Source organism: Jaculus jaculus, chromosome 5 (assembly GCF_020740685.1).
Source record: "Jaculus jaculus isolate mJacJac1 chromosome 5, mJacJac1.mat.Y.cur, whole genome shotgun sequence".
In the NCBI taxonomy this organism is placed as follows: domain Eukaryota; kingdom Metazoa; phylum Chordata; class Mammalia; order Rodentia; family Dipodidae; genus Jaculus; species Jaculus jaculus.
The window spans coordinates 152970152-152985425 of NC_059106.1; the positions used below are offsets into that span (position 1 = coordinate 152970152).

General features: G+C 41.4%; 1 protein-coding gene across 1 annotated transcript in view; it reads right to left on the reverse strand.

Annotated features, from left to right (window-relative positions):
* The window catches only part of Ltn1 (listerin E3 ubiquitin protein ligase 1), a 59766-nt gene that overhangs the window by 37567 nt on the left and 6925 nt on the right, over window positions 1-15274 (reverse strand). The window contains exons 3-11 of the mRNA XM_045149402.1: window positions 15154-15252; window positions 13923-14153; window positions 10119-10171; window positions 9341-9521; window positions 5076-5249; window positions 4175-4365; window positions 3046-3181; window positions 1155-1964; window positions 790-831 (exon numbers count right to left, since the gene is read on the reverse strand). Of these exons, the coding sequence (XP_045005337.1) occupies window positions 790-831; window positions 1155-1964; window positions 3046-3181; window positions 4175-4365; window positions 5076-5249; window positions 9341-9521; window positions 10119-10171; window positions 13923-14153; window positions 15154-15252 (1917 nt within the window). The remainder of the gene's footprint in view (window positions 1-789; window positions 832-1154; window positions 1965-3045; window positions 3182-4174; window positions 4366-5075; window positions 5250-9340; window positions 9522-10118; window positions 10172-13922; window positions 14154-15153; window positions 15253-15274) is intronic.

The following is a 15274-nucleotide window of genomic DNA, read 5'->3' on the forward strand; positions in this document are numbered from 1 at the left end:
TGGTGCATACCTTTAATCTCAGTACTCAGTAGGCCAAGGTAGGAGGGTCACTGTGAGTGTGAAGCCAGCCTGGGACTACAGAGCTACAGAGTGAGTGCTAGCTCAGCCTGGGCTCGAATGAAACCCTGCCTTGGAAAAAAAAAAAAAAGAGAGATGCTGGGCATGGTGGCACATGCCTTTAATTCTAGCACTTGGGAGGCAGAGGTAGGAAAATCGCTATGGGCCTCTACATAGTGCCCTACCTCAGAAAAAAAAAAAAAAAGAGAGAGAGAGAGACAGAGAAAGACTTTAGGTAGTTAGCTACAACAGATATATAATCATTAGGAAGGAATACTGGACCACTAAAAATTTTAAATTATGTTCTTTGATTTCTTTTTATTACATTTATCCCTAGTTTTCTTATTTAATTAAGTGGGAAGTGATACAAAAGCTAGAATACATTCATTTTTTAACATAGTTTTCCAGAGTAAGGAAAAGAATGTCCTGGTTGATTTTAACTTGATAAAATCACTAAATTCACTCTACAGAAAAAAAACAGCAGAAAGTGGTAGCCTTAGCTAGAATATGACAAAATGTTTAATTCACAGTATTACTTGCTGAGAAAGAAATACTAGATTCTTCCCCAAAACATAATATTAATTCTCAAGTTAGGAGAAGAAAGTTGTAACAGAAAGCAAGCTCTCTAATATATACATTTGACCACAATCACTATATGAATATGACTATGGTTTTAATGTTTCTACATCCATAAATACTAAAACTGAAAAATAAAAAATAACCCACAAATACCTTTTCAATAACCTGAAGAAGAGAACTCCATTTCAGGTCCTCCTGGAAGGAGAAGAGAGTTAGACATGATCTAGTAGAAGGAACAGCAAAATCTTAATACATAAATGAAGGGCCATGTAATCAATATAAAATTAAAACATTTTCACTAGCCCAACATTGACAATATGGGCTGAAATACCTCACTTGAATAACCTACCTTTTGTCATCGAGAAAGTGATCTGGTACTTGTCAAATGATAGCCAACAATATATTGCTTGTCTTTAAATTAATAGTCAGTCAAGAAAACAATTCAAAAATAGCCCACATGCAGTTTTAGTCTTATCACGTGTACTAAACTAATCCCAAGATACATATGATGGTGATACCTTGGTTAGGTCATCTAGGATATCTTTTCTTTCCGTATCGATGTCACAGCAACGGAGTGCGCTGTACAAAATGTCCACAAGAAAACCAGAGTTCTTCTTTTGACTTTCATTTAGCCAGCCAATTAATTTGTGATACAAGAACTGCACTGCAGGATACTTCTGTGCCAGTTTGGTTATTTCCAGGGGCACGGCTTTGACAGTACTTTCCTCTCCATCCCTGAGGAGCATCTTGAAGACTTGGTCTGAAGAGAAGGCATCAAGCAGAGTGGACAGAAACTGCAGGTGCTGCTCCGACTTGTGTTCGTTGATGTACTTGATACTCATCTCAGCAAGTTTACAGACCAAGTCTTCCAGAGGCTTTTTCCTTAAAGGGGACACAAGGCCTGAAGAGTTCGGAACGAGGGCAGACTCAGTCAGTAGTTCAGTGCCTTCCCTGTTCTCTTCTTCTGAAGATGCATGTTTTTCATTCTCTTTATTTACTTCAGGTGACTCGTCAGCAAATCGAACCTTTCCCCTTTTTTTGGAATTTGCCTTCAATGAGCATTTTGGCTTCTGAAGGACCTGCAATAGGTTAGAAACACTCAGGATGGACTTCTCGTCAGCTTCGGGCTTATTGATTTTCTCCATACAGAGCTCTGACAGTTTTTCCCAGAAACTTAGCAGCACATTCTCTAAGTTGTTAGCAGTTTTACTGTCGTCCTCTATGTCTGCTTTGGCTTCCCAAGAACTTAGTGTTTCTGCTAGATGGATAAACAGTGGTCCATGTTGTAATCCTGGATCGTTGAGAATTGTGTCAACAAAAGGAATCAACTGAAAGGGAAGGTAAGAATAGATAAAACTTCAGTTTTCAAGACAGTTTAGCCAAGGCGTCTATAAAACATTATAAAATTTCCTATTTGATGGGCTGAAGTGGTTAAGGTGCTTGGTAAAGCCTGATGGCCCGGGGTTCAATTCCCCAGCACCCACTTACAGCCAGATACACAAAATGGCCCATGCACCTGGAGTTTGTTTGCAGTGGCTGGAGGCTCTAGCACACCCATTCTCCCTATCTGTCTCTCTCTGCTTGCAAATAAATAAGTAAAAATATTAATAAGAAAAAGTTGTAGATAGCTGGGTATAGTAACACGTGCATTTAATCCCAGCACTCAGGAGGCAGATGTAGGAGGATCACTGTGAGTTTGAGGCCCACCTAAGACTATATAGTGAATTCCAGATCAGACTGAGCAAAAAAAAAAAATATTATAAAAAGTGTTAGATATATTATTATTTATTTGTGTGGTGGTTTGATTCAGGTGTCCCCCATAAACTTAGGTTCTGAATGCTAGGTTCCCAGCTGATGGAGATTTGGGAATTAACACCTCCTGGAGCCAGTGTATTGTTGGGGGCGGGGTTATGGGTGTTATAGCCAGTGTCCCCTTGCCAGTGTCTGGCACACTCTTCTGTTCCTATTGTCCACCTTATTTTGGACACAGGGTGATGTCCTCTGCTTATGCCATCATTTTCCCCTGCCATTATGGAGCTTCCCCTTGAGCCTGTAAGCCAAAATAAACCCTTTTTCCCCCACAAGCTGCTCTTGGTCAGGTGATGTCTGCCAGCAATGCAATCCAGACTGCGACAATTTGCATCTATGTGCATGTGTATGGGGAGGGTTGTGTGCTGCTGCAAACAAATGCCAAAGGCTCCACTTCTTGTCTGTTTTTACGTGGGTGCTAGGGAATCAACCTGGGCTGGCAGCTGTGCAAGCAAGCACCTGTAACTGCTCAGCCACTGCCCCAACCACAAACTGAAATTTTTACATGGAAGCTAACTATCAAAAATGCTGCAACAGGGCACAATGAAGTCATGTCTCTATGGTTAGTATACAAAAGCACAAATGATTCTTAAACAGTACCTGATCATTGACAAGCATCTTTACAATCTCTTCTTCTCCTAAGTTCTGTTGCATTATAAAACGTAAGCATTCAAAAAAGGCAGATATTATGGCTGAGGACTCTGAAAAGCTGGTTTTGTTTCTCTCTGTTGACAGCCTAAGAAATAATAACAGTTTGCATTATGCTTCCAAGAAGAGAATAAGAACTCATAATGACCAAAGGAAAGACATTAGAAAGGCATTGTATCAAACGACTTTTTAAAATTCTTAAAGTAAAACCTAAGAGCAATTAAAATATATGCAGCCAGTGAGAATGTAAACTTGAAGAATTATGAAAGAAAAATTATTTTCAAAATTATAAGAACAAAACATAAGATACATATTTTGTGCTTGTGAGTCAATTCATTCTCAATTCTGAAAGGCAACACAGAATGAAGATAATGGTATTTAAAAATGTGATAATAGTAAAAAAATTAATCACTAACAAAATTTTCATTTATTAACTTCAATAAATGTAGTGGCATTTATAAGTATTAAATAAACACACGCACACATTTGTATTTTCCCTCTGTGATAATGGGGAAAAAATGTAGGGACTAACATATGCTAGAGCAAGTAAACTATATGCCCAATCTTAAACAAATGTAATATTTAATTGAACATTTTAAAACCTTCACTAGCTTATTTTCTGCATTTAGTAGTTTGTACTCATCAACAACAAAAAAGGCTCATTAAGAATGGCCTGAGGGCTAGAAGATTGCTTAGTGGTTATGGTGTTTGCCTGCACAGCCAAAGTACCCAAGTTCAATTCCCCAGGACCCATGTTAGCCAGCTGTACACGGTGGCACATGTGTCTGGGAGGCCCTGACATGCCCATTCTCTCTCTCTCTCTCCCACTTTCTGTCAAATAAATAAATGAAAATAAAAAATATTTTTAAAAAATAGAAAAAAAAGAATGGGCTGGAGAGATGGCTTAGTAGTTAAGGATTAAGTCTAAGGACCCAGGTTTGATTCCCTGGGACCCACATGAACCAGATGCACAAGGTGGGCATGCATCTGGAGTTCCTTTGCATCACTTGGGCCCAGGCCAGCCTCTGCACAACAATATGAGACTCTGCCCTCCCCCCAAAAAAGAATTTAAATTGTTTACCCTGCAACTAAAGAGGTGAGAAAACTTTTAAAGAAATCCAACTTTGAATCCATGATGGACTGAGGGAGTTTGCTGATAAATGGCAGAAGATAAGGATATATGACAGTAGCTAGGCCTCGACCACCTTCACGAACCACAGCTGTCAGCTTGGGAAAGACACTCTTTTTGGCATTTACATGAAGCCAACAGTCCTAATAAAGGAAAAATTACAGCACTCATCAGAAATCATAAACATATTTTTTTCAACTAAGAGAGATGAAAGCATATAAACTATCAAAAATGAAAATCAGCCAAGCATGGTGGCGCACACCTTTAATCCCAGCACTCGGGAGGCAGAGGTAGGAGGATCACAGTGAGTTTGAGGCTACTCTGAGACTACATAGTGAATTCCAGGTCAGCTAGAGCTAGCGCAAGACCATACCTCAGGAAAAAAAAAATCAGGCCAGAAGTAGAAGGCAATGTTGACAGGAAAAATTATTTTAATGATTTCTTTGAAGGCTGCTTTCTTTCTTTCTTTCTTTTTTTTTTTTTCAAGGTAGGATTTCACTCTAGTCCAGGCTAACCTCAAACTCACAATGAGGTCTCAGGGTGGCCTCAAACTCACAGCAATCCTCCTATCTCTGCCTTCCGAGTGCTGAGATTAAAGGTGTGTGCCACCACACCTGGCTAAGACTGCTGTCTTAATGAGACAAACATATTTTCCCTTAGAAACAAGGTTCAGAAAAGTCTATGCCATTTTAGAGTCTGTTTAAGACTTTGAGTAAATTTGAAAAGCATTTTTCCAGTATATTTTAGATATTGTAATCTGATGGCTTCTCTCTCTCACTCTCATATGGTATCTAAGAGTTCTAAAATACAAGAAAAGTATTTCCCAATGTACAATGGCACCTGTCTTACATACCTCAATAGTTGTGAGTGTATAGAGTACAGCTTCCCAGAGAGCCGGGCAGACAATAGGGTCACTGTCATCAATGCTAAGTAGAACAGACGGGCTCACTTTGGAAGCCTCCTCTTTCATCAACTGTGGGATGTGTTGGCACAAAGCAGAAACCAGCTCAAAATATGCAGAGCGGATCTAAGGGAAGATATAGAAAGTGGAATTAAGGGAAAACCTAGTAAAGTTTGACAAGATTTACTTAGGGTAGTGGCAGATAAGATGATCCACACTAACTCTCCTCCCATTAATTTAACTAAAAGCACTATAAAAGAAATTTATATTTACTTTTTATTTATTAAAGAGAATGGGTGCATCAGAGCCTCTTGCCACTGCAAACGAACTCCAGAAGCATGCACCCCCATGTGTATGTTGCTCGTGGGATCTGGAGAATTGAATGTGGGTGCTTAGATGCTGCAGACAAGTGCTTTAACCACTAAGCCATCTCTCCAGCCCATAAAAAGAATTTTTTAAATATTATTTTTTAAAGTAAGTTTTCCCAAGGTAGGGTCTTGCTATAGCCCAGGCTAAGATGGGATTTATGACATAGTCTCAGTGTGCTGGAACTAAAGACATGGGTCACCACGCCTGCCCGACTTAAAATATTCTTAAAAATAACAAATGGCTAGAAAGATAGCAAGAATTACCAACACAAAAGTAAAGGAAGAAAGGATCTTTAATTTTTATTGCAAATCTTTTAAAAGCAGAACTTTGATTTGAGGTCTCATATAGACAACAAAAACATCCATCAATATGGCAGATGCCTCAGAGGATAAAGCATTCGCTGCTCAAGCCTGAGTACCCAAGACCTTCAGACCCACGTAAAACGCAGGAAGTGGTGGTGAGCCTCTGCAACCACAGCACGGTAACAGTGAGGTGGGAAGTGTAGAGGAAGATTTCCCAGAAGCTCTTAGCTAGTTCCAGAGAAACCTAGACTCAAATCAAGTGGAAGAGGACAGTGCTCACTCCACACAGCACAGTAGTGCCTTCTCTCTCTCTCTCTCTCTCACACACACACACACAAACACACACACTCACAAAATAATTTATAAATTGAAAAATTGACATAACCAGGCATGGTGGAGCATGCCTTTAATCCCAGTACTTGGGAGGCAGAGGTAGGGGATCGCCATAAGTTCGAGACCACCCTGAGACCACACAGTGAATTCCCAGTCAGCCTGAGCAAGAGTGAGACCCTACCTCAATGACCCCCCCTAAAAGAAAAGCCTATTAACATGGGGTGCAGAGATGACTCAGCAGTGAAGTGTGCTTCCTGAGCAAGCATGAGGGCCTGAGGGACGAGACTTCTGTTTGAGAGTCCAGATTCCACATAAACTGCTTGGCATGGCCATGCAGACTTGCAACTCCAGCAAAGAGGAACAGAGAACAGGGATGTAGCCCAGCTCTCAGAAAAATAGCAAGCTCCAGTGTCAGTAAAAGACTCTGGTTCAAATAAGAACAGGCAAGGGCTAGAGATATGGCTTGGAGGTTAAAGGCTCTTGATGGCCTGCATATAATTCCTCAGTACTCGCGTAAAGCCAGGCACACAAAGTGGTGCATGCATCTGAAGTGGCAAAAGGCTCTGTGTCGAGCACTGCCAGGCACAGGCTGGATCTTTCAGAAGAGGAGCCTGAGGGTCCATGCATGGCTAAGGACCCCCAGGCTACAGGAGGCCACTCTCTCCAAGCCCAGCACACTTGGAGCCCTGTGACCTTTGGCCAGTTGCCTAGGAAACTCCTTATCAGCCACCAGCCTTCACACAGCCCATCCCCCTGAGACACTCTTCCACACACTATGTAGATCACCTGACTCTCCTTACTGGAAGGAATGTCTCTAGGTATTGGCTAGATACTTTTGAACCCACCAATCTCCTGAAGACCCTCTTCCAGCTCTCAACTGCTTAGAAACCCATTTCCCTATTGAATAAATGGAACCACTCTCTGAAGTCATCTCCACCATTGCCTGGATGCCTTTGGGGAGCCAGGCATGGATCAAGAGACCCACAGCCCTGGTGTGCTCATTCCCTCTCATTCTCTTTCTCTGCTTACAAACAAATAAATAAACAGTTTTTTTTTTTTTTTAAAGGTAGGGTTTCACTCTAGCCCAGGCTGACATGGAATTCACCACAGAGTCTCAGGGTGGCTTCGAACTCAGTTATCCTCCTACCTCTGCCTCCTGAGTGCTGGGATTAAAGGCACACGCCACCACGTATGACTTCAAAACATTTTTTTTAAAAAACATAGAGCAGGCAGAAGAACAATGGAGCAACTATGTTCTGCAGCAGCTACTGCAGGCAAACACCCCTGCTGCAGGCAAGTGCATAGGACGCCATGCACATATATGTGCACACACCACATTAGACTCCTTAGGTCAGACTGGGCTAAGGGAAGACCCTATCTCAAAAAGCCAAAAGAAGGCCGGGCATGATGGCATACACCTTTAATCCCAGCACTCAGGAGGCAGAGGTAAGAGGACTGCCCAGAGTTCAAGGCCACCCTGAGACTCCATGGTGAATTCCAGGTCATTTCTGAGCTAGAGTGAGACCCTACATCAGAAAACAAAAAAAAAAAAAAAAAAAAAAAAAACCATAAAAGCCAAAAGGAAAAAACAAACAAACCAGTGCTAAAGATAATAGTATTTCCAAGGCAAGGAACATGTTTGGTTCAACCCCAATAACAACAGAAAAAGTGGAAATAGGGGTTGGGGAGACGGCTCAGTCAGTAAAGCAACGGTGCATGAGTACTCTCAGCACTCAGAGGCAGATATAGGCAAGGTGGGTAACTAGATGACGCAAGTGAGAGACCCTACCTCAAAAGGTAGACAGTGACAGAGGGAGACATCCCATGTGAACCACTAGCCTCCATTTGTGCTCCAATGCATATAAGCATGCATAAATACCACACACATTCTCATACAAAAATGGGGGGGGGGGTGCTGGAGAGATGGCTCAGCAATCAAAGGTGCTTGCTTACAAAGCCTGATGGCCTAGATTTGATTCCCCAGCACCCACACAGAGCCAAATGCACAAAGTAGTGCCATGCATCTGGAGTCTGTTTACATGAAGAGGACCCTGGTGTGCCCAATCTTTTCCTCTCCTCTCTTTCTCCCTCTCCCTCCATCGCTCCCTTCTCTCAAATAAATAAACAAAAATTACCAAAAAAAGGGTCAAAGGGCCAAAGGGCCAGGCATGGTGGCACACTCCTTTAATCCCAGCACTTGGGAGACAGAAGTAGAAGGATCACAAGTGCAAGGCCACTCTAAGACTACACAGTGAATTCCAGGTCAGCCTGGGCTAGAGTGGGACCCTACCTCAACCAAAAACCAAAAACGTGAAAACAGGGGCTAGAGAGATGGCTTAGCGGTTAAGGCGCTTGCCTACGAAGCCTCAGGACCCAGGTTCTATTCTCTAGTACTCATGTAAGCCAGGTGTACAAGATGGCTCATGCATCTGGAATTTGTTTGCAGTAGCTAGAGGCCCCGGAGTGCCTTTCTCTTTCTTTCTCTGTTTACCTTTCTCAAATAAATAAATATATATTTTTAAAGTGAAAATAGCTAGTCATGGTGGCTCACACCTTTAATCTCAGTTCTCAGGAGCAAAGGTAAGAGGATCACTGTGAGTTCAAGGCTATAGTGAATTCCAGGTCAGCCTGGGCTAGTGTGAGACCCTACCTGGAAAAACTAAAACAAAACAAAACAGACAAACAAACAAACAAAAAAAGAAGTAAAGATACCATGGGGGCTGAGGACATGGCACAGAGGTCAAAGAGCTTACTTCACAAGCATGAAGACATGAGTTTGGTCACCAGTATGCACATAAAGACCTTGGTATAGTTACCCAATATATAGCTTAATCAATGAGCTCCAGGCCAGGAAGAGAGCCTGTCTCAAAGAACTGGACATATTGCTATTAAAAACACCATAGGTTTTCCTCTTACCTCTACATACACACATGTACACACACACATACACAAAACAGGTTAAAAATATAAATATGGGCTGGAGAGATGGCTTACTGATTACTGCGATGCTTAAGGACAAAGGTTTGATTACCCAGTACCCACGTTAGCCAGATGCACAAGGTGCTGCATGCATCTGGAGTTCATTTGCAATGGCTAGAGGCCCTATCGTGCCTGTTCTCTCTTTCTCTGTCTAATCAATAAGTAAATAAAATATTTTATATATGTGTATGTAGGTACATATATAATAATACATATAAAGTAAGTAAAAGATACCTGAGGTACATTGTGTTTCCCATACTTCCAAAACTTATTCTGTGATAAAAGAGACTTGAACTTCTCCTCCAGAGAATCGAGCTCATTGTCAGGTAAGAGGCAAATCAGCTTCTTTAGTGCCAACAAGGAGCAAGTTACAACTCGGTGAAACTTAGCTTCTCTCTCTTCTCCTGGAACTGTTCTGGATTTGGAAGAAAATAAATATGTTAAGAATGCAAAGAAGCTAAGATACATAATTGGCAATTTTGTATTAGATGTTTTATCATTAGTTTTACCAGTTACTTTATTTCTATGTCCTAATCTCCCCTAGGCAAACTCCCCTCAAAATATAAACAGTCATAGAAGGTTAACCACACATTTTACAACAAGGTGAAAGGAAATGAAAAGCCATGGCTTGAAATAAGTAAGCAAGGAAAATGTTTTCAGTAGCATGGACTAGGCTGTTTCTAGAAATGCACAGAGGGCATCTGTGCTTACTTCCCCTGATGGATATGAAAAATTGATTATAATGCAACAATAAAAGTAAATAAAACATTTCCTCATTCTTGTAAAAGAACTATGTAATTAATAGTTTCTTCAACTCTGACAGACCTTAAAAAATTTAAAAAGCAGAAGCATATTACATAGCACAAGGCATGACTCAGTATATTAAATGTCTTCACTTGCATTTAGAATTCCTTCACTTTATAAAATGTCACACGAAAATTATACCTGGTCACCAATGGGTAAAGTAAGTCCTTAAGACTCCTGTGAGTTACTTAGAAACAATGTAACTTACTGTGGATCACTGAGTGTATCTGGTGTTTCCTTTAAAAGATGATCCTGCAGTACCTATAGGAGAAAATCACCAGAGCCGTCAGTTCTAGTCCAACTGTCAGTGGTGGACAGATACAGTGAAGTTAGCCCTACTTCTAACAATTCCCATAACTGCATCCTACCTACCAGCAAACTCCAGCAGGAAAATGAATGATACGCCTCAATTTTGCCCATTTTTCTTCTCCTATCAATCATCAAAGTTGGCTGCTATTGTGAAGGAATGGGTGTTTCTTCCCACTCCTAATATTCCTTTCAAGAGAAATTTTACACTAAATATTTTACTTATTCCTTCATTTCCCTTGCACATAGCAGTGGTGAGATAACCAAGTGGGAAAGAGAAATTAGCTTCTGCTCTTCTTTCCCATCTATCATTTGCCCTGCTCCACCATCACAAGGAAAGTAGGTTTTCTCAAATTGGGCAGTGCTGCCTACTTCTAGGGTATAGTACTAAGCAACTGCTGCAGTGTCGATGTAACCAGCAGTAACAGCTGAAATGTACTGCTTTTTCATGTGTCAGGTAATGTTTAAGACTTTGTGCATGAAATAACACTCATAAATCTCTGAAAGAAAGCCAAATGTCTCCAAGGGGAAACAGAAGCGTGGTCATTTGCCCAAGACCTCATGTAAACAATGGTGGAACTCAACTCAATGGCAGGACCCAGAACCACCGACAATATGATTCCCTGCTTATGGTGCTGACATATCTTCGTTTTCATATCTCCTCTATAATAAATTGGTTTTGAATTTGAGAAAGTTCAAATATAAGAGCTCTAGGACCGGTGACACAGACAACTAAGAGAAAATAAGAGGAGGAAAATAATATACACATTTAATGATCAGTTTAATGATCCACAACATTGTGAAAAAGAAAAAAAAAACTTTTAAAAATGTTCAATAGGGGCTGGAGGGATGGCTTAGCAGTTAAGGCGTTTGTCTACAAAGCCAAAGGACCCAGGTTCAATTCCCGAGGACCCATGTTAGCCAAATGCACAAAGGGGCACATGCATCTGGAGTTCATCTGCAGTGGCTGGAAGTCCTAGTGTGCCCATTCTCTCTCTCTTTCTCTCTCTCCCTCTGTCTCTGTCAAATAAATAAAAATAAAATATTTTTTAAAAATGTTCAACAGTGGGCTGGAGAGATGGCTTAGCAGTTAAGCGCTTGCCTGTGAAACGTAAGGACCCTGGTTCTAGGCTCGATTCTCCAGGACCCAGGTTAGCCAGATGCACAAGGGGGTGCATACATCTGGAGTTCGTTTGCAGTGGCTGGAGGCCCTGGCACACCCATTCTCTCTCTATCTCTGTCTGTCACTCTCAAATAAACAAACAAACAAAGATGTTCAATAGTCAAATTAGTTGGGTTGAGTCACTTTCTGAAGCATTTAAGAACCCAATCCCTGATATTTCACTTGTAATGCTGATTATCTGGAATTTTAATCAACCAACAGATGAGTTAAATAACTTCTTTTGAGAAGAGAGTAAAAATACAAATTCCAGGGCTTGGAGAGATGGCTCAGAGGTTAAGGCACTTGCCTGCAATGCCTAACACCCAGGTTCAATTCCCCAGTACCCATGTAAAGCCAGATGCACAAAGTGGTACATGCATGCGGAGTTCATTTGCAGTGGCTAAAAGCCCTGGTGCTCCCATTCTCTCTTTTTCTTTCTCTCACTCCTTGCAAATGAATAAATAAATGAATATTAAAAAAAAAAAAAAGGCAGATAGGTATGTATGTAGATCAAAAAAGCCTGGTGGCACAAACTTTTAATCCTAGCACTTGGGAGGCAGAGGTAGGACTCCCTGTGACTTCGAGGCCAGCCTGAGACTACATACTGACTTCCAGGTCAGCCTGGGCTACAGTGAGACCCTACCTCAAAAAACCAAAAATAAATAAATAAAAGTCACCTTTTGGGGAGAATATTTCACTAACTCATTCTACTAAGATATTGTGATGGGGTTGGAGAGATTACTCAGCAGTTAAAGGTGCTTGCTTTCAAAGCCTGAAGGCCTGAATTTGAATCTGCAGTACTCATGTAAAGCCAGATGCACAAAACAGCTTATGTATCTGGAGTTTGTTTGCAGTGGCAGGAGTCCCTGGCATCCCATTCTGTATTCCTCTGCTTGCAAATGAATTTAAAAAAAAACATGGAGTGGGGGGCTTTGAGGTAGGGTTTCGCTCTAGCCCAGGCTGACCTGGAATTCACTTTGTAGTCTCAGGGTAGTAGTGAACTCATAGTGATATTTCTACCTCTGCCTCCCTCCGGAGTGCTGGGATTAAAGGCATATGCTACCACACCTGGCTGAAAAAAAAAAATTAATTTACAAAAAGATAGCTTGATGTAGAGCCAGGTGTGGTGGCACATGCCTTTAATCCTAGCACTGGTGAGTCAGAGGTAGAAGCACTGAGTTCAAGGCACTTGCCTGTAAAGCTTAACGACCCTGGTTCTATTCCCCAGTACCCATGTAAAGCCAGATGCACAAAGTGGTACATGCATCTGGACTTTGTTTGCAGAACCTAGAGGCCCTGGTACACCCATTCTCTCTATCCCTCTCTCTGCTTGCATATAAATAAGATTATTTGGGGGGGGGGGAGAACTTATCCAGGTGCCAGAAGGGTGGTGTGCTCTAAGTGTGCAGGGACAGAAATTCCTGTGCTCCAAATCCTTGCACACTGTGGTGGTTTGATTCAGGTGTCCCTAAACTTAGGTGTTCTGAATGCTAGGTTCCTAGCTGATGGACATTTGGGAATTAAAGCCTCCTGGAGACTGTGTATTACTGGGGGCAGGCTTATGAGTGTTATAGCCAGTTTCCTGGTGCCAGTGTTCGGCACACTCTCCCCTGTTGCTATTGTCCACCTTACGTTGGCCAGGGGGTAATGTCCACCCTCTGCTTATATCATCATTTTCCCCTGCCATTATGGAGCTTACCCTTGAGCCTGTAAGCCAAAATACACCCTTTTTTCCCCCACAAGCTTCTTTTGGTTTAGTGATTTCTACCAGCAATGAGAACCTGACTGCAATACACACTTTGTCCTGTGTATCTGTTTTTTTCCAGATGCTTGCTGTAGTCTTTAAAACATCAGTCACAGCAGGCATGGTAGCCTAAGTCTGTAAGACTAAAGCACTTAGGTGACTGAGGCAGGAGGTTCACAAGTTTAAGACCAGCCTAGCCTGCATAGTAAGATCCTATCTCAACAAGCCGAAATTAATAATTTTTATTAAAAGCTATCGACTTAAACATAGTACACATAGTACATCTCTGAATTCTATGAGCTAGTCAAACCTGAAGAAGAGTTGAGGAACGGGTCTAATCTATAGCCCCTCAGTCAGCAATTTGCAAGGCTCTCCAGGTGTTATGGGGCATGCCTTTGATCCCAGCTCTTGGAAGGCAGAGGTAGTTTGAAGCCAGCCTGAGACTACAGAGTGAATTCCAGGTTAGCCTTGGGATAGAGAGTAAGTGGGAGAAAAGAAAAGAAAAGAAAAAGAACTTTGAAAGTCTCAAACCTCAACCTCACATTGGATCTGAAGTAGGTTTAGACTGAGCCCTGCTGCTGCTACCTCTAAAGAACAGTACCAGAAGAGTAGTGGACATCCGGCTGGCAGGGAGAAAGCCCTATATGTTCTGGGGTCACAGAAGTCAGTTCTGTCTTTTGTGGTGTGACTAGAGTACGGTTTGTCTCTTCCTGATGTACCCACAATAGCAGGTAGAAGAGCTGTGATCATAACACACCCAAGAACCCTTACGCACAAGTACAAAATGAATCAAAACTTACGTTTGTAATTTCATCCTTACAAAATGCTATGGCTTCGGGCTGCTTGCTTGGAGGAAAAGCAGCTTCAAATGCCTCCTTTGCTGCAAGCGCTGCAGGGCCATATGTATCACACTGAGCCATTAGCCAATACCCCATTAAACTTTTTAAATAGGGAGCCAAGTGTTTCTTTACTTTAACGATAAGTTTTTCAAAAGCTTGCTGCGTAGCTTCTCGAACCCGACGATCATGATCCTATTATAAACACAAATATGGCTTAAAAACAAAGAGTAATATTTGTAGATATGCTACAATAACTTACTACTAGGAATTCACCTATGTGCAAAGCGAAATCAAATTGAATTTCTTGGGGTCAAAGGTTGTAGCTCAGTGGTGGAGTGCATGTTTATATATACAAAGGCCATTGGTTCAATGCCAAACACTAAATAGAGAGAGAGAGAGAGAGAGAGAGAGAGCGCCAGAGAGATGGCTCAGCAGTTAAGGCACTTGCCTGCAAAGCCATAGGACCAAGGCTCACTTACCTAGGACCCACATAAGCTAGATGCACAAAGTGGTATATGCATCTGGAGTTCATTTGCAGTGACTGGGGGTCCTATAGTGCCCATTCTCCTTCTCTCTCTCTACTTGCCTCTCTCTCAAATAAATAAATAAGTAAAAAGATATTTTAAAAAAGAGAGAGCAGGGTGTGGTGGTGTATGCCTTTAATCCCAGCACTCAGGAGGCAGAGGTTGGAGGATCACTGTGAGTTCGAGGCCACCCTGAGACTACCTAGTGAATTCCAGGTCAGCCTGAGCTACAGTGAGACCCTACCTCGAAAAACCAAAAAAAGAGAGAGCGAGAAATTTTTTTCTGAAACACTGAGAATTGCATTATTTAGGTTAGAAATCATTATGAAATAATTTTCTTTTTTCCTTTTCCATTGAGATTGAACTTGCATCCATCTGATTCAAAGCTAGAATTGAAGCATTTATTCTCATTCATACACAATTCACTTTCATTCTTCTGTAGCAAATATGTAAGGGATGCCAAAATTTATAACTGGCTTTGAGTTCTTCTCTAGAAAATACCTCACTTCTGAAAACTCACAGTTTATACTCTTCCAACCCCATATGATCCATACTTAACAATACTGATGATACTTCCTAACTCCCTCCAGGAATGAATCACTTAGGTTTGACAGTCCTCATGAGTTTTAACAAAAAAAAAAAAAAAAAAAAAAAGTCGTAATACTTACCAGTGAAATTTTGCAGAAAATTCTTGGCCAATATGGAAGGACTCCTTTTACAATTTCTGTGTCTCTATCTGTACACATAACTCCAAATTCTTGCATAGCCTAAAAATTAGCATTAAAGATT